The sequence below is a fragment of the Euprymna scolopes genome, chromosome 21 (assembly GCF_053919585.1).
Source record: "Euprymna scolopes isolate OS-2025 chromosome 21, ASM5391958v1, whole genome shotgun sequence".
Classification (NCBI taxonomy): domain Eukaryota; kingdom Metazoa; phylum Mollusca; class Cephalopoda; order Sepiida; family Sepiolidae; genus Euprymna; species Euprymna scolopes.
Window position 1 is genome coordinate 72997452 of NC_136502.1, and position 22777 is coordinate 73020228.

Below are 22777 nucleotides of genomic sequence, written 5' to 3' on the forward strand. Positions count from 1 at the left end.
CTTTTTGTTTGCAGACAAGGATGTTAAATGAGTTTTGTGTTTTTTATAATACTTCAACAAATACCTAGTAGTCTTACTGATTCTTATTCCACATCGCCCGGACTCCATTATAGTAAATTTTCCTGTTTTTCTTCTGTGACCCATTATTTCTTTGTTTATGGATCTATTTGCAATCACAACTCGAAATATTTTTTTTTCACCATGCACTTGTCCCATCTGTGTCTATATCACATATAGACACAGAAATTGCATTCTTTGGGACAATCCTCTTAGTGTTGCATACTTTCAACATCTCGGTTTCTTCTGCTCTGGCTAAGAATACAGACCTTCTCTACAACCTTGCAAATGGCAATACCTTGTTTGAAAGTCACATCGAGTATATAGTGCTTTAGCACTGAGTGTATAATACTTTAGCACTGTAATGAATATGAGGGTGAATAGGCTCATAAAAGAATGCATATGTTTTGTGCCATTCATCCTCAGTTATAATAGACACCAACGCTTGTTGAGGTGATAACAATTCATAATGTTTCTGTTTGAAACATTCCTAACAGTCGCGATGATGTGTGTCAGGTAATATAAATAATTCGCTTTGCATAATTAGTGATTTTGAATTGAAAGCCATGTTTCATTTCAGAAGAGTTTCTGATGGTTACAAGTCCTGAAGATGAAGAAGAGTTTTCAGTGAGTAGCTGTTCTCTATAAGTTTCAGACTTTAAAATTTTGCAGGCAATGAGCAAAGATGTTTCTCGTATAGCTATGAAAAATTATGTGCAGGAATGCTAAAAGATTCAATATATTTATCAAAAATATTGTAACAAGTTATTTAAAACATTCCTGGCAGCAAACCGAGTTATTTGAATGAGTCAATTTTTAAGTTCAATAAAAAGAATTCATCATTTGGGATTTTTTACCAAGTTATTAATTTTTCTAAATAAACATAAATTATTATAGAGATTATTAATGAAGTATTTTATTTAATGATTTTAAAATACATGACTGAAATTATTAAAATGCAAAGAATTTAAAATGAACATTTAAAATATCTGGGTCTTTTCTATTTAATGCCAGCCACTAATGGAATGTTTTTATTACACTGCCACTAACACTTAACCCTAGCTATACCTAATCCTACTCCTCCACCCCAAAGAAGGAGGAGATAATGCCTGGTTTAATGACAACAGAACAAATACTACACTACACTCCTTCTCAAAAAAGAAGTAATGCCTGCGTAGATGGTATCATGACGAACGAACATATTGTGAGGAAAATAGAAATGGACATACACATGACCTACCTGTGAAGCGCCCATGTGTCTGCTTGTCATGTGCGTTAGACAGGGAAAAGAAAAGGCAAGATGGCATCTGTGATATTTAACAGAAACGGTCTTGTGTAATCTCGCGAGATTCATTTGGATGAATGTAATATAAAGCAGGTCGCTTGGAGGTGTGGGGGGAGAGCTTTGGCTGTTCAGACGCTAAACAGGTGATGTTACAAGACAGACGGTTACTCAGTGCATTGGGACGAGTGAAGGAGGTTCCAGTTCTATAAGCTATTTCGGCATGAAATCGGGATTTGATCCTAAGCTGATTCCACTGTTTGATGGTAGCAGCGCTGAGTAGTCAGTACAGGAATGGATGGAAAAGGCAGAATTGATATGCCAACTCAGTGTCTGGAATACGTGGTCCCAATGTGCTTCGCTTGGGGGGCATACGCTGTATACCAGCAGCTAACGGATGAAAAGAAGGCAGATTTCACCTGCATTAAAAACGCCCTCTACACAGCATTTGCATTAGATCTGGTTGCTGCATGGAAGGAGTTTATGGCACGCAAGTTATATTCCGGGTAGACGGTTGATGTTTATCTGGCAGAATTGAAGAAGCTTGCAGTCCTGTTTGGAGGAATATCAGAGAAAGGCTTAGTGTGCTCATTTATTGTAGGATTGCTTGCTGGTATGGAAGATCTGCTCCGAGCCTCATCCCAAGTAGATGAGATGGACATCTCTGAAATATTAGCACAGGCACAGGTGATAGTAAAAAGGAGTCCAGAGACTGTAGACCGTGCGGCAGCCGTGCAGCCATCACAGGGTGGATCTCACGACCTGGGCACAGTTACAAGCTACTACAAGTGTGGTGGGCCCAACCATTTAGCCCGTGATTGTCTCTCATTGCGCTCACTGACTTTAAGGCTTAGCTGGCTTCAGTGCTATAAGTGTAAAAACCGGGGACACCTGGCCCGTGCCTGTCCGGGAAACGGGCAATGGGAGGAAGCTACAGCACCAGACTTCTCCCTAGATCGTCATTGAACAAGGCACTGCCCGCAGTAACTGTGCGTGTTAATGGACGTGAATGCCTCGCCCTTGTAGACATTGGGTGCACCCAGACCCTGGTGTGCAAGGCATGTGGTGACACTTGGTACAAGGAGAGAATTCCAGTGAGCATCATCAGCACAAGTATCGGTGACGGGCCTCCAGTAGTCGTGCAAGCCCTGGTGGTGGATGGGGAGCTGCTTGGATACAACCTACTTCTAGGGATGGATTTGATTACACAGTTGGGTGGAATCACTGTGGACTGCACCGGCAACATAAGAGTTCTTCCGACATGAGAAACGTGTTCGCGCTGCAATTGCCCTGGACGAGCCTGACTTTCATGCGGAGTCCGACTAGGAAACCAACGCATGGACGGCATCTTGGAAGTGGGCTGGCGATCAACCACGAATATCCTTACGGAGCCGACTATCAGAGTACCCCCCCTCCAATGAAGCTCAGGGGGCAGTATGAAGAAGAACTGCAGACTTGGACCAACAATGACTGGCTACTTCCATACCCCGATGATGAGCTCGGGCCCCCCGGAAGACTGATTCCCCTGATGGCTGTCTTAAGGTCCGACCTATCATGGACTACTGTGAACTTAATGAACATGTCGACCCGTACACAGCAGGGGCAGATGTTTGTGCGCTCAAATTAAGGGAGTGGTGGCAGCAAGGATCGGACGTGGCAATTCTGGACTTGCGTAGGGCCTACCTGCAGATACGCTGTGGTCATTTCAGACTGTGGAAATTGAAGGAACTCGCTATTGTCTGACCAGGCTAGGGTTCGGTTTCAATGTGGCACCAGGCATTATGACAGCAATTATGCATGCAATCCGGCAACAGGATGAGACTGTGCGCCAGGCAACATAATCTTACATTGACGGTATCTTTGTAAATGAGAGCCTCATGTCTGCCCAGTCGGTCAAAGAGCAATTTGAGAACTTCGGACATGCAAGGAACCGGAGCATCTGCGAGATGGGGCAAAAGTACTTGGCCTGCACGTGAGTGGTAGCAAGAAGGGGCTCTACAGGAGGAGAGGTGGTGATGTTCTGGAAGTCTCATCCAACATCACTCGTTGGAGCGATTTTTCTGTTTGCAGAAAGCTGATGGGTCACTTCCCTGTGTGTGGTCAGCTCAGGGTGGCAGTGACAGCCATAAAACGTCATGCCACATCTGTATCATTGGAATGGGACAATAAAGTGATGATGCCACGCTCTTGAGCATGCTAACAGAAACTGTCACCAGGGTGACTCGTGACGACCCTGTGTGAGGGAACTGGTGTGTTTGGGTGGACGCTAGTTCACTAGCCATTGGAGTTGGCCTTGCGGTTGATGATGGTATTATCAAAGACGCTTGTTGGCTTCATCCAGAGAATGATTTTAGGCACATAAACCTGGCCGAACTTGATACCACATTGAAATGAGTTACCCTGGTGCTTCAGTGGCAAGCCAGGGTACTACATATTATCACAGACTCTGCGTGCACTCATCGGTGGATAACCAATGCATTGACTGGAAGAGCATCGTTAACCACACGGGCAGTGAGTGAGATGTTGATACGAAGATGGCTCACCACCCTGGTCGATACAATCAAAAAGTACAACCTGACTGTAGACATAACATTGATCAGGTCTGCAAGCAACAGAGCAGATGCACTGACACAAGTACCACAACGGTGGCTGCTGGCTGTTACCCAGGGAGGTTTTGAGATGCTGCAACAGCCATGTGCAGCCGTCATGTGTAATTCGGATCGTATCAGTGAGATTCATCAGCAATGTGGACACTCAGTGGTTAAACGGACACTATATTTTGCTAAGATGGTTGACCCAGAAATAAGAAGAGCAGATGTTAAAAGAGCAGTGGAAAGTTGTAAGGCATGTCAATCAATCGACCTGGCTCCAACACAGTGGAAAAAAAAGCATTTCGGAATCAGCGGCACATAGCAGAGAGTGGACATGGATGTCACACATTATGGTGGCAATCACTTCCTCACCCTATTGATTGTGGACCTACACGCTTTGCAGTCTGGAGACCACTTGGGTGCCAGGACTCCTCCTCGATTATTCGCCAGCTATCATCTGTGTTATTTAAAAGAGGCGCACTCGAAGAGGTGCTGACGGACAATGACCCAGCCTTCTGCAGCCAGCAGGTCAGGCAGTTCCTGAAGGAGTGGGAGGCGGCTGTGACTGCGGTGTGCTTATGTGCCATTTGGCAACGGTATTGCTGAGAGGAACCATCGCAGTATCAAAAGAATTATGACAAGGAAGCAATGCACCATCTCAGAAGCCATATATTGGTACAACATCACAATAATGTAATTGAGTTATATAACAAAAGCCCCCTCAGATCTCAATCAGTCTACGTTGGTGGAATGTCTTGAAAGTCCTTGAAGTGGGCAGGGAGCTGTCCTCTCTTTATTCTCGCTGGAGGTAGAATTCCGTCCGTATTACCTTCCTGTAATGTTGTAGGATGTATGTCATGAGTTTGTGCAGGGTCGTTTGATGGCTTCCGTGTGGTATGATCTTGGTGGTTGGCACATGGTGTGGGAAGTGGGATTCCACTGCATAGGTATTTCATTTTGTATCTTGCACATCACATTTAATTTTATGACTGTGAAATTTCACACCCAAGATAGATGAGATGTCTGGGCCATTCCTGATTGTGGCTGATGGAGTAAGACCTTGTCACCCACCTGTACTGAGTCCTTGTAAGTGGGGTGATGTGCATCCTTCTCAAGTTTGTGATCAGCCTCATCGTTGGCCTGAGCGATGCAGTGGTGAACTTGTCTCAAGCATTGTTCTTCATGTCATATGCTTCTGGATCATCGCCTCTGACTTCTTTTCTATGAACTGTAGGCTGATGTTTGGGTGACAGCAAGTGGTTGCATAGTGGCATTCATAGATGAGAACAGATTTAAGGACACAGCATTTATAGGGCATTCTTCATCATGTGGTATTGATGTTCGATGTTTCCTGAACTTTGTGGTCCCCAAGGGCAGTGGAGTTCCTGCGTAATGGACATTTGGCTACAGAATTGTCTATAGACCTTTCCTGTGAAGTATGTACCTCAGTCTGAGGATACTATGCGAGGAATATCCCTATACCGAAGGAAGAACTGATACAATCCGTGGGCAGCATCAATGGTGCGGTCCCTTGCACATGGTATAGCTGTGAAGTATTGGCTGAAGCTGTTCAAAATGGTCAGGACATCTCGTTTCCCTTTTGAGTTTGGCATTGTCACAAAGTCTATGTAGATAACTTCGAATGGCCTCCGTCCCCATTTGCAATGACCGATGGGCTAGTAGGTGCAGATGCCGTAGTTCTCTTTACATTTTGAGCATGTGTTGCAAGAGTCAACATAGGCCTTAATGTTGTGGTTTTTGAATTCCTACCAATAGCTGGACATGAGCTCTTGCATGCAATGTGATGCCTGAGTCGTTGTTGCTGTTATGTGCTTGGGAGAGGTATCTGGCACAGAGTTTAGACGGTACTGTATCAGAAGTCTTTGTCTAACGCAAAGCAACAAAACTTTTTGGCTAAAACGCCAATCAGAGGTTCACTAGTCACAGTCGAGTAGAGTTCGTTGTTCACAACACAAGATACACGTCAACGTTCTCTATTCGCATGTCTTAAACACTTCTCTCACTCCTCCCAATGACTTGCCTTTTATAATGTTTCGGGCACACCCAATTCGCACATACCACACGAGACTGCTAGAGATCTACATGTGACCGGAGGCTTTAAAAGATAACAGCCGCCATCTTGGGCCTCTTTTTCTCTTCTTTTTTTTTCTGTCTTTCAGCCTTCTACTGAGACAGATTCTCATCCGTTTCTGAGATAGGTCCTCTCTATGTCTATCACAGGTACAACCAGCTTGGGGGAGTTTTTGCTGTCTCTTATCATCAGAACAGAGGTGCCTGGTTCCAGAAAAAATTGCCATAAGTTCTTTTTGAAGAACATAGCTCGGTGCTTGCCAGGATGAATATGTGGTTCACTTGAGCTGGGTGACTGGAAAAAACTGATGATCTTTGCTAGGGCTTCATCCTTCTGTTGTTTATTTGCAATGCTCAAGTGGTTGCAAATTCTGTCTGTAGGAATGAAGGGCAAAGTGGAATGCAAAGAATGCATTGCTGATGCGCTTTTGGGTGGCGTGTGAGTTTTGGCACCATGATGGTATGTATATGCATAATTCCGAACCACTTAGCTCAAATGTCCAGCCTGCTGGGGTCGGGTCATGCAGAGTTTTAATTTTTTTCTGCTCTGCTGAGCATGTCTGCCCATATGTTTGATTCGTCTTCGATGTATTCTAAGACGAATTTATAGCATGAGATTTCCTCTTGCCATCTCCGTATTTTGGCATTGTTGAACTCTCTCTGGTCCAAATATGTCAACGATCAATGGTCGGTGAAAGTAACGAAGGGGTGGTTGCATAGGAAATAATCGAATTTCATTATAGCCCATTTTACAGCGTATGCCTCTCGTTCTGTCGTAAACCAGTTCTGTTCTGTCGAGTTGAATGTTTGGGAAGCGACCGCTATGATGCTTTTCTTCCCGTTGTCGGCTTCTTGCATCAAAATCACTCCACACGCAACGTCGCTGGCATCAGTGGTGAGAGTGAAAAGCTTGGAGAAGTCCAGGAATAAGATGATGGGTAGCGAGGATAGTTGTTCTTTGATCTTTCTGAAGGCTCTATCAGCTTTCTCTCTCCAAGTGAATGGCTTATTGATCTTGTTGAACTCGTGTATGGGAGCCATTAATTTTAAGAACATGTTCGACTTGATTTGTTCCTGTAAACGTGTCTCAAGAACTGTCTAATCCTTACCAGTCAGCCGATGAGGCTTTGTAACTCCTTTCTTGACGTTGGGAGTTGCAATTCTCTGATTGCCCGAACATATTCAGGATCAGGCTTGAAACCTTCACTGCTTACAATCCGTCTGAGAAACCTTGCTTCAGATGTGAGGAAGGAGGATTTGTCTGGGTTTATTCTGAGTTCAAAGTTTCGGAGGGCGGTAAAGAGCTGCTCCAGAGCACGTATATACTCATTAAATGTTTTTGCATGTACCAAGTTGTCATCGATGTAAGCTGAAATGTTATCACATGACGTAACCGTGGCCAATGCTTCTGCTACACAATGAAAAAAAATCTTACTTGGAAATGGTGGTATGTGTGGAACCTCTGTGTGCCAAATATGATGGCCAGTAGCTTACATTCGATACATGCGTATCTCTGTTCTGTCTGTCTGGGGCTCTTGCTAGCATATATAATAGGCAATAGATTGGCATCCTCATCTGGTTGTAGCAGAGCTGCACTGATTCCATGTAAACTCGCATCACAGTGCATGTATATCGTTTTTTTAGGGTCGAAATAGTGAAGCAAAGACGTCCTCACTTTTTATCTTTTTAAAAGCTTCCTAATGGGGTGATTTCCACTGGAAAGCAGAGTCCTTGTGTAATAGGTCATGCAATACTGCAGTCTTGAAGCTGAAGTCCTTGATAAAACGAGATAGGTATGTCATCATACCCAAGAATTGTTGTAGTTCCGTCTTGTTATGTGGTTCAGGCACCTTCTGTAGATCACGTACCTTTGCAGGGTCTGGTTTTAATCCGGTGTGTGTGTACAGGTTTCCAAAGAAGGATATTTCTCGGCGTTTGATCTTGCACTTCTCCAAGTTCAAGGTAAGGTCTTCTTCGGTAGTGACCTCCATGAAACGTCTTAGGTTTTCGTCATGTTCCTGCTCTGTCGACCCATATGTGGTGATATCGTCAGCTATACCACAAGCACCAGTGCATTTCTCTAGTATTCTGTCCATCTCGAGTTGGTAGATGTCCTGACTGACACACAAACCGAATGGCAGTCGTTCAAAACAAAACCTTCCAAATGGCGTTTGGAAAGTTGTTAGTGGCTGGCTTTCAGGATCAAGCTTTATAGACCAGTACTTAGACTTAGCGTCCAACTTTGAGAACTTTTCAAATCGGTGGTTGGGCTCCTCGACAGTCTGAATTTGGTGATATGGCCGTATGAGAACTTTGTTTAGTGCCCGTGGGTCTAAGCAAACCCTAATTATGTTGTCATGTTTGGTGACATAAGTGAGAGAGCTTACCCAGTTTGTAGGTTCGTTGATGCGGCGAATGACTCCTTACGATTCCATTTTGTCGAGTTCCAATTTGATTTTTCTGTGCAGAGCTATAAGTGTCCTTAATGTCTATGTGGCATAGTATATTCAGGTTGACAACAAGCTTGTGAGTGTTCCGAAATTCACCAATATGGTCGAATCTGTCAGGGTAGAGATGCATTAGGTCAGCTACACTATTGATGGGTTGGTGGTCGGCTGAGATGGCACAGTTCATTGTCACTACCCTAAGAGCTACTGATGTTGGCATGCCCAATATGGCTGCTCCTGGTACATCAACCGCATAGAATAGGGTATCCAGCCATGGGAAGTTTTTATACTGGCACCTAATAGTTGTGGTGCCGTAACAGTTTATCCTGGTATTGTTGTAGGCTGTTAGTAGACATTGTGTTGAGGTGAGTGATATGGGCGTTGGGTTTCCAGCTTTGTCTATACTGCTAGGGTACATGTTGCAGAATATGCGGATAGGCAATGTATTTGCTTGTGCCCCTGTATCTACCTTCAGGTTGAAGGTATGAGTGCCTGGGTGGTCCTTCAGCTTGATGCTTAGATGGACAAATGCCTCATTTCAATGAGCTTTCTTGTTTGCTGATTTTCCGCTGTTGGTTGTGCTGGAGCTAAAGGTGAAGTTCTCCATTGCTATGTCTATGTCAGTCATGGCTTGGTCATCGTGTTTGGGGACGCTGTTTATTTTCCTGCCAAATTCCCATTGTTGGTTATGACTGTTATGCTAGGGCCTTCCTTATTGTCTCTTGGTTTTGTGCTTCCCTGAAATGCAAACTGCAGCCCAGTGGCTTATTTTGCTACATGTGTGGCATATGTCATTATTGGCAGGGTAGTGTTCTTTGCCATTTTGCAAGCTTGTCTGTGTTTTCAGTCAATCCCTTGCCATTTGGTGTGTACCACGGTTTATTGTGGCTATCTGTGGTGATTCCTGTAACTGGTGGAGCTGGTTGACATAAACTGCTGATGCCTCGTGTGAACAGGCTAATCTAACAGCTTCTCGATTCCGTAACCCTTCGGTTTGTTTAATAGTTTCTTTTGCAGTTTGTGTATGGGTGTGCTGGCAATTAGTAACTCTTCAAGGCGTTCGTTTAATTCATCAGAACTGAAATCACATTTCTTTGCCAACAATCGACATCTGTTGATGAAGATGTCTGTTGTTTCATTTGGTTTCTGCTGGTATTTTCCGAGTTCCAGTCTACAAACACAGTGGTTTGTTGTCAGTTTTAGCTGTTCCAAAAATGCAGTGAATATCATTTGTGGATCCTTGCGATCATCATCCAACATCGACCAACTGTTATACCAGCGTAAACCTTCTTCGCTGGTCGCGAGAAGAATTAGAGGGACTTTATCCTTGTGTTTCATCGCTTTGACGGTGAAATAAAGTTCCATTCATTGTCGAAATAGTTTGAACGATTCGCCACTACATGTCGAGCCCCAATCAAACTAGGGACTTGCAACAAAACTGTGGCCATTACGATATGAAAGTGTGAAAAAAAGTACAGACAATTTGTGCGGCGTAGGAGGTTAGGGAAAAAAAGAAATTTAAAAAATCCAAACGCGCAGTAATTCGTTCAGCGTACAAGGGAAGAGAAAAAAAACGCTTTTTTTTTTACTCACTGTTTACCCTTTCTTTTTTCCCTTTTTTTATCCGTGACGTTATAAGATTATGTGTTGCATGATAATACCGCTTGCCACCATGTCATGTTGTGTTGTGCATGGATGTGCAATAATGAGACTTAGAACACGTGTGTCTGGTTGGTAAGAAAGGAACTGAGTAATGGCATCCCGCTTTATTAATAGATTGCTATGCGCATGCGTGAGCACATACAAAAGTTAGATCAAGAAACTGGGACGAAAGAGTCTATATAAAATTTACTGAAACGAAAGAGCAGCGATGGCATTACACTCACCGTCGATGCACCCAAAGCCTTTTTGGTGGAAATCGCGACACACTTAATTTTAATATATTTGTTTTTATAACATTTTTACTTTCTATGGAATATTTTATTATTTAGAAGATGTGCTAGTTACTTTTAGAAAAATATGCGTGCACTATACCGAGAAGAAAAACAATGGCCGACTTGAAATATACTGCCATTGGTAGAAGGCAGTTATTTACCTCTGTTTTTGCTCAATCTAAAGAGTTATTAAATTCTTCCTTTATAATCAGCAGTAACTACAGGTTATCACCCCAAACCAACACTAATCACCAGTAGCTAACGGTGCAGATAATCACAGAAAATGGCTTTCAATAGCTGTCACTGGAAAACAATATCCGACAGTGAAAGCAAGATTATTACATTATTTTCCAGGGACGACAGTGGCCACCAACAACAACTGTAGTTTAATTTGTTTTTGAGGGAGGTCCTTCACTGATTCTGCTTTGGATCTGTCATGCCTCATGTCACCGGGCAACGCTGGTTAATGGGTACTGCTAGTATATAAATATATATGAAGACTGGATTTGATAATTAATATATAGATAGGAATTTAATTAAATTAAAAAAATTAATTTGTAAGAAATAAAAGGCAATACTAACTATTTACCTGTCAACGACACCAGTCAAGACAGATGCATTTCATTTCATTAATACATGTGACGTCACTGGAAGTGGCAGTAAATTTCCAACACTTCCAGAGATTTCCTGTTATTTGCCACCTGTGTCTATACACGGCCCTCTGTAATAATAATATTAAGAAGGTCACGGTCTATATTAATAAAATTATGATGTTATTTAAATAATATTTATTAATAATAAATTAATTAAAAAAAAGGACTTTATTAGTATTTATATTTGCTGCCAAGAACAAAAGTTACCTATGACTGAAAAATATTCCCGGTCTTTGAAGAATGTTGTAAGAGAAGATATTTAGTAGTTGAAGCAATAACTTTTTGAATATGAACAGTAGAATTTAAAAATAGATAAATTATTTTTCAAAATAAAAAACCTTTAAAAATACAAATTATTTTTAAGAATATGGCCCATTGTTGGCCATAAACAACTGGCGAAACAGAATTAAATATTGATGTTGTATTTATGCATATATATATTTAATAGCTAGTCAAAAACTTGACGAATTATCAATAATAAAAGAACAGGGAAGAGACTGACTACTCTATACCCATGGTAGTAGGTTCAATCCATGACTGGGGAAAGATGTATGTCTGGCCGCACTGATTAGTTGTGATACAACAAAACTACTGCATGTGGATGACATTTAAAAAGTTCCCCCTCTTTGAGTTGAGCACTTTGTAAATATATTTTCACCTGATGCGTATTTAAGCAATTAAGCAAAGCTCACTATTAATTTGTAAACAAACTAATGGTTTGAGCACTGTTGTGACGGGTGGATATGGATTTAACACACACTCGAAGAGAAATATTTACAGCACTGATTCGTGATCCGATGATGAGAGCTGTCGACTGTCATCGAGAAGGTTGTAGGTTCGATCCATGGCTCAGGAAAGGTGTATGTCTAGCTGCACTTATGAGTTGTGATACAATGAAACAGTACTGTATGTCGATGACATATATATATATATATGCAAAGAGTTAATAAAACATGTTAAAAAACACTTTAACAAGATTTAAAGACATTTAATTTCCAAGTGAACGTGTCTGTGTGTGTATGTGTACATTTCCCTACGCAATAACTCTGTCAATTTTAAGTCTACAGACTCAAAATTTGATATACAGGGTACTGAGATTTAGGAAAATCTTTATGATCGGTTTTCGGCCAGAAATTTGGTTGGTAAGGGGTCAAAGTTCAACGATTTGACCTTTGAGAACTCTACCAAACTCCTCCGACAATTTTGGGTCTAAACACTTGAAATTTTAGATATAGGTTCCTTGGACATGAATCTAACTTAATAACTTAATTTGAGCCCAAACTAATAAATTTTAAGGGGTCATAATAGGGGTCAAAGTTTAAAAAATGACCTGATCTAAACATTTGAAATTTTACATAAAAAGTATTCAGAGATAGGGCAAGCTTTTTAATCGGTTTGGGTCGAAAATTTTTAGTTACCAATATATAAATATATGTATGTATGTTTGCATGTCTGCCTAAAACTTCCGACAAAGGCGACAGATTTTACCAAGGTCAGTATCATTTTGAAGTTCGACCTTTCATACGACAAATATCGAAAAATTAGCTAAAAACATTAATATCTTCCCCTTCAACTAGGCACTTTTCTAAAGGGGAGGGGTCGCTTTTTTCGCTGATATTTTTGAAAGTTATCCTCTCCTTTCGATTGTCTAGCCTTAATTTAAACATAAGTAACTTTCGGTTGGATGGTGGTCGTAACAGCAAGAACGTCAGGTATCTTTCCTGCTCTTTTCCTCCTTCACGGTATGGGTTCGAGCCTGCCTTCCTACGACCACGTTTTTTTTTGTTTTTTGTTTTCTCAACATACACATCCAAACACCCGGGCAACACCGGGCTTAAATGCTTGTATATATATATATATATATATATATATATATATATATATATATATATACTTATATATATATGTATATACTTATATATATGTACTTATATATATATATATGTACTTATATATATATATATATATATATATATATATATATATATATATATATATATATATATATGAACAAATAGTTAATAAAATATGTTAAAAAACACTTTGAAATAAGTTAAAAACATATTTAATCTGAAAAGGAAACACTAGATAAATGGATAGTCCTTAATCTGCGAAGTTTCGGAGAAATACTCTCCTTCTCATCAGAGGTTAGGAATTAGCAAAATGCGGGATCGGATTTTGCATGCAGAAGTATTTGATGAAACAACAAGTAAGTCAAAGATCTTACTTGAAAACAAAAAAAGTGAAGCAGAGGGAATATAGTGAAGAAAAAGGTGATTACACATGAATGGATAGTCTGGTGGAAAATAAAAAATCCAGTGATTATAAAATCCAAATGTAAATCTTCAAGAAAGTTAAAAGAATTTCCATTTGTACAAGTAAAATCCCTGGAAATCCCATATTTGGAAGAAGATGGTCCATAATAATCGAAAGGCAGAAATCCATGGAATAAGTCACAAAAATGTGTACAAGGAATAAAGAAAAATTCCAAAAATATTAATAAAAGAAAAATAAGATATGCTTTTCACTCTACTTCCGAGGCATAAATATAAATAAGAAAGATCAGGGAAGAGAGAGAGGGAAAAAAAATGATAAAGTTTAATATAAAATATAAAATAAAGGGAAACAAAAGTAAAAATGACCCAGACAGGAAATGTTAAAGGCACATAAAAAATATATAGGGCAAAATAATATAGGTCAACTGAAATGTACAGGTCATCAATTAAAAATGTCAGCAAGAGTTGTTAGACGAAACTAAATGGATAATAATTAAATAAATTAATTAATAAATAAATAGAAAATAAAGAATAAATAATAAAAAAAAAAACTAAATAAAAATTATTTAAAACGAGGGGATGGCCGGTATCTGCAAATTCAAGAAAAAAAAAAAGTAAATGCATATAGTCAAATATAAGTAAATATACATACAAGATATGAAAGTGTGGGTAGATTGATATATTAGATAGATAGGAAAATTTAAAAATAAAGCAGAAAATGCAGATAAATAACCGGCCATGCAAAGAAGAGATAAAGAATTAAAATAAAGGATTATTAAATTATAAAGTATTATAAGCTCTATTTCCTATTTGGTTTTATCGAGCTTTTATATCTGGCTGAGATAATTTTATAAATATTAATTCTTTAATATTTATAATATACTTTAATTTTACCATCTTGGATCATTTTGGTAAATTTAATTGTAATTTTTATTTTATTTTATTTTATATTTTATTTTATTTTATATATATATATATATATATATATATATTTTATTTTTATTTTATTTTATTTTATATATATATATATATATATATATATAAATAAATATATATATATATATATATAGGATAAAAATATTAGATAGCCATTTTTCATTTATTTATTATTTGTAAAGATCGCAAACATGTTGTATATTATATTTTTAACTCTTGACATAATTTCTAAACATTTGCCTTGTTGACTCCATTTGTTTTGATAGTGTCAAAGCGATGAATTGCGCAGCAGCAAGCCACAAATCTATTTTTGTGTAAGTACCGAAGTTTCATTCCCCACCCCGTCACCTCCTTATATAAACTTATGCACGAGCGATTTTGGACAGTTGAGAGAAGACAGTTGACAGTGAGTTGATCAGAGTTGAGCTGAGAAGAAATCTTGAAGCTCCTGACCGCTGAATCCTGGTTGAGTACTTTTGTCATATATGATACTTACACAAAAATAGATTTGTGGCTTGCTAAAACCCTCTGCTGCTGGGCAATTCATCATACCCTGTATCGACAATATTAAAAAGGGAGAAGAGATGAAGAGATTTACGATAAATAAAAAGGGTATTTCTTTGGACAGTCTGTGGGCGTCACGATTCAAACACCAATATGTACATTTAAACCTTTTTGTACCATTGTATTATAATTAACTTGTGATTAGATGGTTGACCTGTTAATACAACCTATATTTGTAGAAATTTATCAACAACTTTGGTGTTTTTCTTGATTATTGCGTGGAGTAATATGCCTTCAGTTGCAGGAGCTAACCATAAGTCCAAGTGATGGTATGTGGGAATTAACCTAATCACAATGTGGGGGCATGAGCCATTATCTTTGGACTCAAGAACATTGATTACGTCACCTGTGGACTCTCTGAGGAAGAGAGTGCTGAAGTAACCAACTAACCCTGTCTCTGTGTAGACGATCAAGTCCAAGTTAACATATTGTGAGAGTTGTTCTGGGTGACCAGAATAACTGTTGAACTTTTTGGGGTGTTCCGTGATTGGCAAGGTCTAAAATGAACTCACATACTGGCAAACCTCCCAACGGTGGGGCACATCACATTATATTTGATGCCAGTGTGACTCCCTGGGGTATCGTTAGGTTATATTTGGTGCTGTTTGACCAGGAGGTGACCGTCTAGGAACTCCATAACCACATTGGTTGCCAGTTAGACCATGATTCGACCCCAGCAACACTTCATTTGAAATTCGACCATTGGAGATTGTGCCAAGCAGATGGGTGAGTTAATTTTCCTTTTCACTTAGGTTTTTACTTTTGTCGTTGGCGTATAGTGATGAGGCAATTTGAAGTTGGAAAAAAAAAGAGAGACAGAGTGGAGTGATAATTATAAAGGAGAGAGAGAGTGAAAAATAATTGATGCCTTTAAACTGTCGAATGGCACAAGTTACATTTTAAAGAAAGCAATTTTCTTTGTAATTACCACTTGTATTGTCGAGTCACATTTTAAAGTAAATGATCTAACTAGTGTATTTAATCACAATGTTAGAGCGTGTGCCATTACCTTTGGACTCAAGGAGATCGATTACGTCACTTGTGGACTCCCCAAGGAAGTGAGTGAAGAAAGTTGAAGCAAGCAACCAACCTTCTCCCTGTGTAGACGATCAATGCCAAGCTAATGCTTTGTGAGAGTTGTTCTAGGAGACCAGAATAACTGTTGAACTTTTTGGGGCATTCCGTGATTGGGAAGGCCTAAAAAGAACTCATATACTGGTGAACCTCCCAACGGTGGGGCGCATTATATTTGATACCGGTGTGATCCCCTGAAGTATTGTTTGGTATAATTGTAAGGGGGACTTATATTTTTTTAAACTTTAGAAGAACTCTATTTAAGTAAGATACTTAATATCTACATTTTGTCATATATCTGCTTGTATTGATGTTATACATGTGTATATCTTAAATCTGTATCTACTTTATAGATACAAATATTTGTTTGAAGTTACATCAATAGTGAAAGGTACAGATCAGCTATATCAGCTATATATACGCCTAATTGTAACAGAGTTTATGCTGTAAGTGGAAAAAGGGGTAAATACAAAGTATAGATAGAAATTTTAAAAACATACGGAATATCTTTATAATGATATTTAAATTATTAATTTATGCATTTGGAAGAGGGGACGTATCATTAAAGGCTGTAAATTGACTATATTTATATTTTTTATGGTTACTTGCTAAAAACCTCTCGTTCTTGAGATAATTATATTTTTTATTTTAATTGGATGCAATTATCATAACTAAATGTTAATATAGTGCCATAGTGAACAAAGTAATAATGAGGTAAGAAAGGTTTACCATTGAGAGTATTTTCTTGAGCAGTGTGTCTTCAAGTGGAGATAACTGTGCTTGGCGTTGACCGGGGTGTGAGAGAAGACGTCTTTTACCTTTTTTTTTTTTTTATAGAGAAAGGCTGTCCCCTTTCCATGTAAATAAGAAGAATATTAAATAAGTGAAAATGCGATTAGGATAAGCCTAGAATCGAACCCTGTAGGCAAAGTTAAGAAATGGAATGTAAGAAATTAAGCCTATTGTTAATTCTTTTAGAAATCTGAATATTAAATATGTCAGTAAAAGAATGAACAATGAAAATTAAAAATATATTGTTAAAAAATAGGTTAGGTTAAAAAATAGGTTAGGTTAAAAAATAGGTTAGGAGAGAATTCTTTTGATCCTTGTAGCCATGTCACTAGTAAAGGTGCTGTAGGTAAACATTTTAAACGTTTTATCTGAGCTGACGTTATCCGCCTGATAGTCAGGGACCTGAACCTTGGATTAACCATTAAGGAGGCTGTCCTATCAGCAGGTGCAAAGTACTGGGGCTGCTGTATTGTCATTTGGTGAATGGATTCTAGACCATGCAGTAGCTTCTGGTGGAGCCTCTCGATGCCATATTAGTGGGTAATTGTTACGGCTTTACCTTTTCATGTGCTACAAAAAAAAAATTTTCGTTTTTTTTCTCTCTTAGTTTCCCTCTTTGTCCTGCTCTAAGCAAGTTTGTTGACCTACTCCACAAATCGCAACACTCCATCATGACAAGTTTTAAGAAAAAATATACGATTAAATCCGGATCTCCAACTTCCAACATAGACCCCCACTACCATGTCTCCTTCTCCAACATAATGGGTCTATGTTCTAACTTTCCAGAGGTTGAAACTCAATTACAGGAGACTAAACCAGACATATTATTTCTAAGCAAAACTGGCATTGGACAGACTATTTCCCAAGATGAGTTCGTAATTAAAGGATACTCTAACTTAACTTCCAAATCTGACCCCCAAGATCGCCATGGGGGGCATAGAGTATGTGCCTATATTAAAGATGGCTTTCCATGTGGTAGGGACATCTCCAGAGAAGATCCTAACTTATCTTATATGTGCTTCCGGGTTGCACTTGCTCAAACTACTGCATTTATATTTGCTCTCTATCGCGCCCACAACAGTGGAGTTACTATCTTTAAAAGCATATCTGAGAAAATTGACCACGTCCTATCTGCTTATCCTTCTGCTAACATTCGCATATGTGGAGACTTCAGTGTTCACAATGTGGAATGCTTAACCCACTCCAACAAGACCGATGAGGGGAGGTTCTGTCATGATTTCTCCATTGCTCAGATTGTTCACAAACCCACCCGTACGTCCGACACTGACGGCCAGTGTGTGAGGCACCTAGACCTTTTTCTCACAACTTGCCCTGAACTATGTTCAGTTTCCGTTCTATCTCCTCTTGGATCTTCCAACCACTCTGTTGTATCAGTTAAGATACACTATGACTGACTGGGATAGTTTCCGTACATTAATATCAGATCTACCTCTGCATTCCATGTTTAAAAAGGATGTGTCCTCTATGGTATCAGACCTGCCGGAATGGCTAATTGTAGGTATAGACCGTTTCATACCCTCGAAAAAGTTCCAACTAAAACCTAACAGCCAGCCATGGTTCTCTCTAGAATGTGCTGCTGCCATTGCGCACACAAATCACTGTTTCCATTACTTCAAACGTATTGAGACTAAAGCTGCTTTCAGGACTGCCAGCAACTATTGTAATACCGAACACAAGAGAGTTATATGCTCAGTCTGTCAAATCCAAAGTAGCTGAGCAGCGGCTTGGTTCCCACCAGTTTTGGCAAATAGCAAACAGAATCCTGAACAGAAGCGTGTGCTCTATCCCAACTATCATCAATGGACCTAAGGTAATCTCGTCAGCATCAGACAAAGCCAAACTCTTTGCCAAGAACTTTGCAGCTAATTCTACCCTTTGCGACCAAGGGCGCCAACCTCCAATATTTCCTCCTGTATCAGAAAACACGCTATGTGATATACAAATATCTGTATGTAATGTTGCCAGCTAATTTAAAACCTTGATTCCAGTAAAGCAACCGGCCCTGATGGTATTCCAATTATAGTACTCAAAAAACTTCAACCAGAACTAGCGCAGATACTTACAAAACTGTTTAAACGTTATCTTAAGGAGAATTACTTCCCATCACCCTGGAAAATCTCATCAGTATGCCCTGTATTTAAGAATTTAGGTGATCGTGATCGCTCATCACCCTCTCAGTACAGGCCAATAAGTCTCCTGTGCGTCATGAGTAAGTTGCTGGAATCTGTGTTAAATACAGAAGTAATCAACCATCTCAACAAAAATAACCTTCTTAGTGACACTCAATATGGTTTCCGTTCTGCTAGATCTACAGCAGATGTGCTTACAGTTATATCTCATAGGATTAGCGAATCTCTCGACGGAGGCAACCTTTCTAGGGCAATTGCTCTTGACATATCTAAGGCCTTTGATAGGGTATGGCATAAAGATTTACTTCACAAGATCTCCAGCTATGGTATAGCTGGAAATGTCTTCTCAATTATTAAATCATTTCTTTCTGATAGGTTCCTAAGAGTAATAGTTGATGGCCAAAAATCAGAAGCTCACAGTATTAATGCTGGAGCTCTCAGGGGTCCACCCTGGGCCCAACTCTCTTCCTCATCTGCATTAATGATCTTCCAAATTACATCTTTGCATCATTCGTAGACATTTATGCTGATGACACTACCATCTATGGTAGCATATCTAAAACCATAAACAATCAAGTTCTCTCTGATTCTCTCTCCTCTGATCTTGAGCACGTGGTACAATGGAGAAAGGAGTGGCTGGTTACTTTTAATGCATCTAAAACCAAGCTCCTATCTTTACATCATCAACGCTCTGATCCCCATCTGACATCAATTGAAATGAATGGCTCTCGTCTTGGGGAGACCTCATGCTTTGACAAGCTTCTGGGCTTGACTTGTACTCCTCATCTTAAATGGAACACGTACATCAAATCTGTTGCCAAGGCCGCTGGAAAAATGATGGTATCCTTCTATCGATCCAGTAAATATCTCACTGCTGATGCAATTCTCTATCTATATAAGAGCCAAGTACGTTCAAAGATGGAGTACTGTTACCATATCTGGGCAGGAGCTGCTAAAAAGGACTTATCCTGCCTTGATAGAGTACAAAATAGACTTTTTAGCCTCATAGGGGATGTCCTATTCCCTTTCCTATAACCTCTATCTCACAGAAGAGATGTTGCGTGTTTGTCTCTACTTTATCGTTATTTTCATGGCAAGTGCTCGACAGAGCTTCAATCTATTGTCCCTCCCTGGTCAAACTTTCACAAGAAACACTCGTCTAGCTGAAAACACTATCAATAATTCCCCCCACTCTTTATCTGTGCCTAAACCTAAACATAGATTCCATGATCAAAGCTTCTTTCTTAGAACGGCACACCTGTGGAACTGTCTTCCGTTTTCATGCTTTCTAGCTGACTGCAATCTGATTGTCTTCAAGTCCAATGTAAACAAGTTTTTGATGAGCCGTTCCACTTAAGTTAACAAATTTACCGAATTTCCATTACTAACGATTACTATATTGTCCAATTGACTACTGTACACTCTTAACCCTTATCCTCGAGTGGTCTCTGGGCCTTGATAAGTGTTGATTCCTATATAAAAAAGTGTGTTTTAAACAAACATATGCATAGCCACGTGAAATTAGTCACGTTTGAAAAACACACTTCTGACGTCATAGACAAAGGACAATTCTCTATATAGTTTTATGGCAGTTAGAGCTAGTCAGAGAGTTGAGTATCAGTCAATTGGCAGTCAGTTAATCCGTTAGAGGCAAAGGGGTATAAGATTAACCATGTAGATAGAAGTGAATTCCCGACGTCAATCGACCGGTCGATCCAATAAATAAAGAAGTCATCATCATGTTTTGTACGTGTTGTCACATGTCGTCATTCAGTTACAACAGAAAAAGGTAATTGTTATTATCATTATCTATAATGAACATTGTGTAACCTTTCAAGGATTATGCATCTCCCCTCCTCCGTGTTAAGAACTTGTATATATCTCATATATGAAGTCCCAAGCATGCCAGAACTGTATAAATGTCTTCTCTTCCTCATCATCACTATCGTTATATCCGTTATATGTATTGCCCCAATATGAGTCCCCTACAATTCAACACTTTCATACAAACTCTTTATCTTTTGTTTTCTGAACAAGTTGTTGATATATGGCTCTCTGGGGTTCGTCCAATCTTTGGCTTATTTTCCTTTTACCAGGGGCTCCCCCCGTAGCGATGGAAGTCGACGGTCTTTCTCAAAAGTCCCCCCCACCACCACCACTGGCTTGCAATCAGTTATTTCTCTCCTATTATCATCTTTCCCCTTTTTCAACCGGAAACTCCGCATCAAGCCGGTGCGCACAAGACGCTCCTTATCCAACATCTGACTGTGCACAGCTAACTCTCATCAATCCTCACATATTCTAAGGAGACTAATCTATTCTTCAGAGAGGTCTGATTTTTATTAATTAATCGTATGTAGTAATTAATTAAATGTTTGCAGCATTAACTATCTATACAAAAGGATTTATACATCGTGAACCAAACCAAACATAACCAAACCAAATACAACAATTTACTTCTTTGGTCATAAGATTCTATGCGATGTGTATATTCTGTAGTAGACGATTGTTATAAACGATCTTTTGTAGATGACTTTCTGTTATTGAAGAAAAGAATAGTAAGGATGTATTGAAATAAATAAGAAAGAAGATGTTTTTTTTTTAAACAATATGTAAGATGGCTTACCATAAATGAATGTATAGTCTGGATGTATCGCGAATGAATCGATCTCATGTATTCTCCCACAGTTTTTTAATCGATGTCCTGTGTAGGCAAACATGTACTTTTTCTTCCTAAAAAGATAAAGAAATTAAAAAGAGAGAGAGAAAAAAATAGACAACCTGTGTGTTAGAATAAATTGCTTTGACTCTTCCGGAAATAAAGGATCGTAGTTATTCCCCTTGGCAGGAATTAAGGATTCCGCCATATTGATTCTCGAAAACACATGTAGACTTTTAAGTTCCTGTTTACTCTTCTTTTATCTCTACTTATCACGGTGACCCTTTGGGTCATGGCTTGTCTAAATCAAATAGGGCGTGTGGTTAAAAGTAAAGAACCTTACCTCATGCATCGTGCGGCTCATGTTAGGAAAGAAAAAAAAAAAGACAAAATAAAAATGGCCGCCCCCTGGTATTTATGGACTGAAAATCACATGATGTGACGAGAGGGGGAGGGGGTAGTATGCAAATGAGATGTGGTTGGGTCTCTCTATAAAAGAGCCGTCTTCTTTATTTTGGGTGTCAGTGTGGAAAGTGCAGAGAAGAAGAGAATAGTTGGATTTGAAGTTGAGTTCAAATTTAATGTCTATTTCGGCACAGTGACAAAAATAGGTGACCGAGTAAGATTGAGCAGAAATATCCTGAGGCCATTTACTGGAGAAGGCGACGTGGTTGCGTGGCTTAACAAGCTGAAGTTGGTGGCAAGGCTGCAGAAGATCGAGGATGTAGCCACGTTAATACCAATGTATTTGGAAGGAAGTGCTCTAGCGGTCTATCTAGAAATGAGAGAGACGGATCAGGCCATTGCTGAGAGCATTGAAAACCGGTTAAAGACCGCATTGTCCGAGAGCGCGTTTGAGGCTTACAACAAGCTCAAAAGAGTCACCTGGACTGGGGAGTCTGTGGATGTGTATGTGGCAGAGATAAGGTGACTAGCAGGATTGGCTGGACATGGGGGACGCAGCTTTGAGAAGACTGTAAAGCTGGCGCTTGTAACTGGTTTCCCTGATCGTATCTCCATGGAACTGCAATGACTTACTGATATTGAAACCATGGAGGTGGAGGAGATTCTAAGGCATGCTAGAGTTTTGGCGAAACAGCCCGGTGAGCTGGGGGCAGTCGCGGCTGCTGTGGCAAGCAGAAAGGAGCCACCAGTGATGAAGCAAGGCTGTGGATTTACCAGTAAATGCTTTCGATGTCAAGGACCACACCTGATGAGAGACTGTAGGGAGCCACGGCCAGACATTATCTGTTTTCGGTGTGGCCAAATAG

General features: G+C 39.6%; 1 protein-coding gene across 1 annotated transcript in view; it reads right to left on the reverse strand.

Annotated features, from left to right (window-relative positions):
- Positions 1 to 22777, reverse strand: part of LOC145242487 (chymase-like) — a 79830-nt gene that overhangs the window by 15741 nt on the left and 41312 nt on the right. The window contains exon 3 of the mRNA XM_080105544.1: positions 21474 to 21580. Within this exon, the coding sequence (XP_079961670.1) occupies positions 21474 to 21580 (107 nt within the window). The remainder of the gene's footprint in view (positions 1 to 21473; positions 21581 to 22777) is intronic.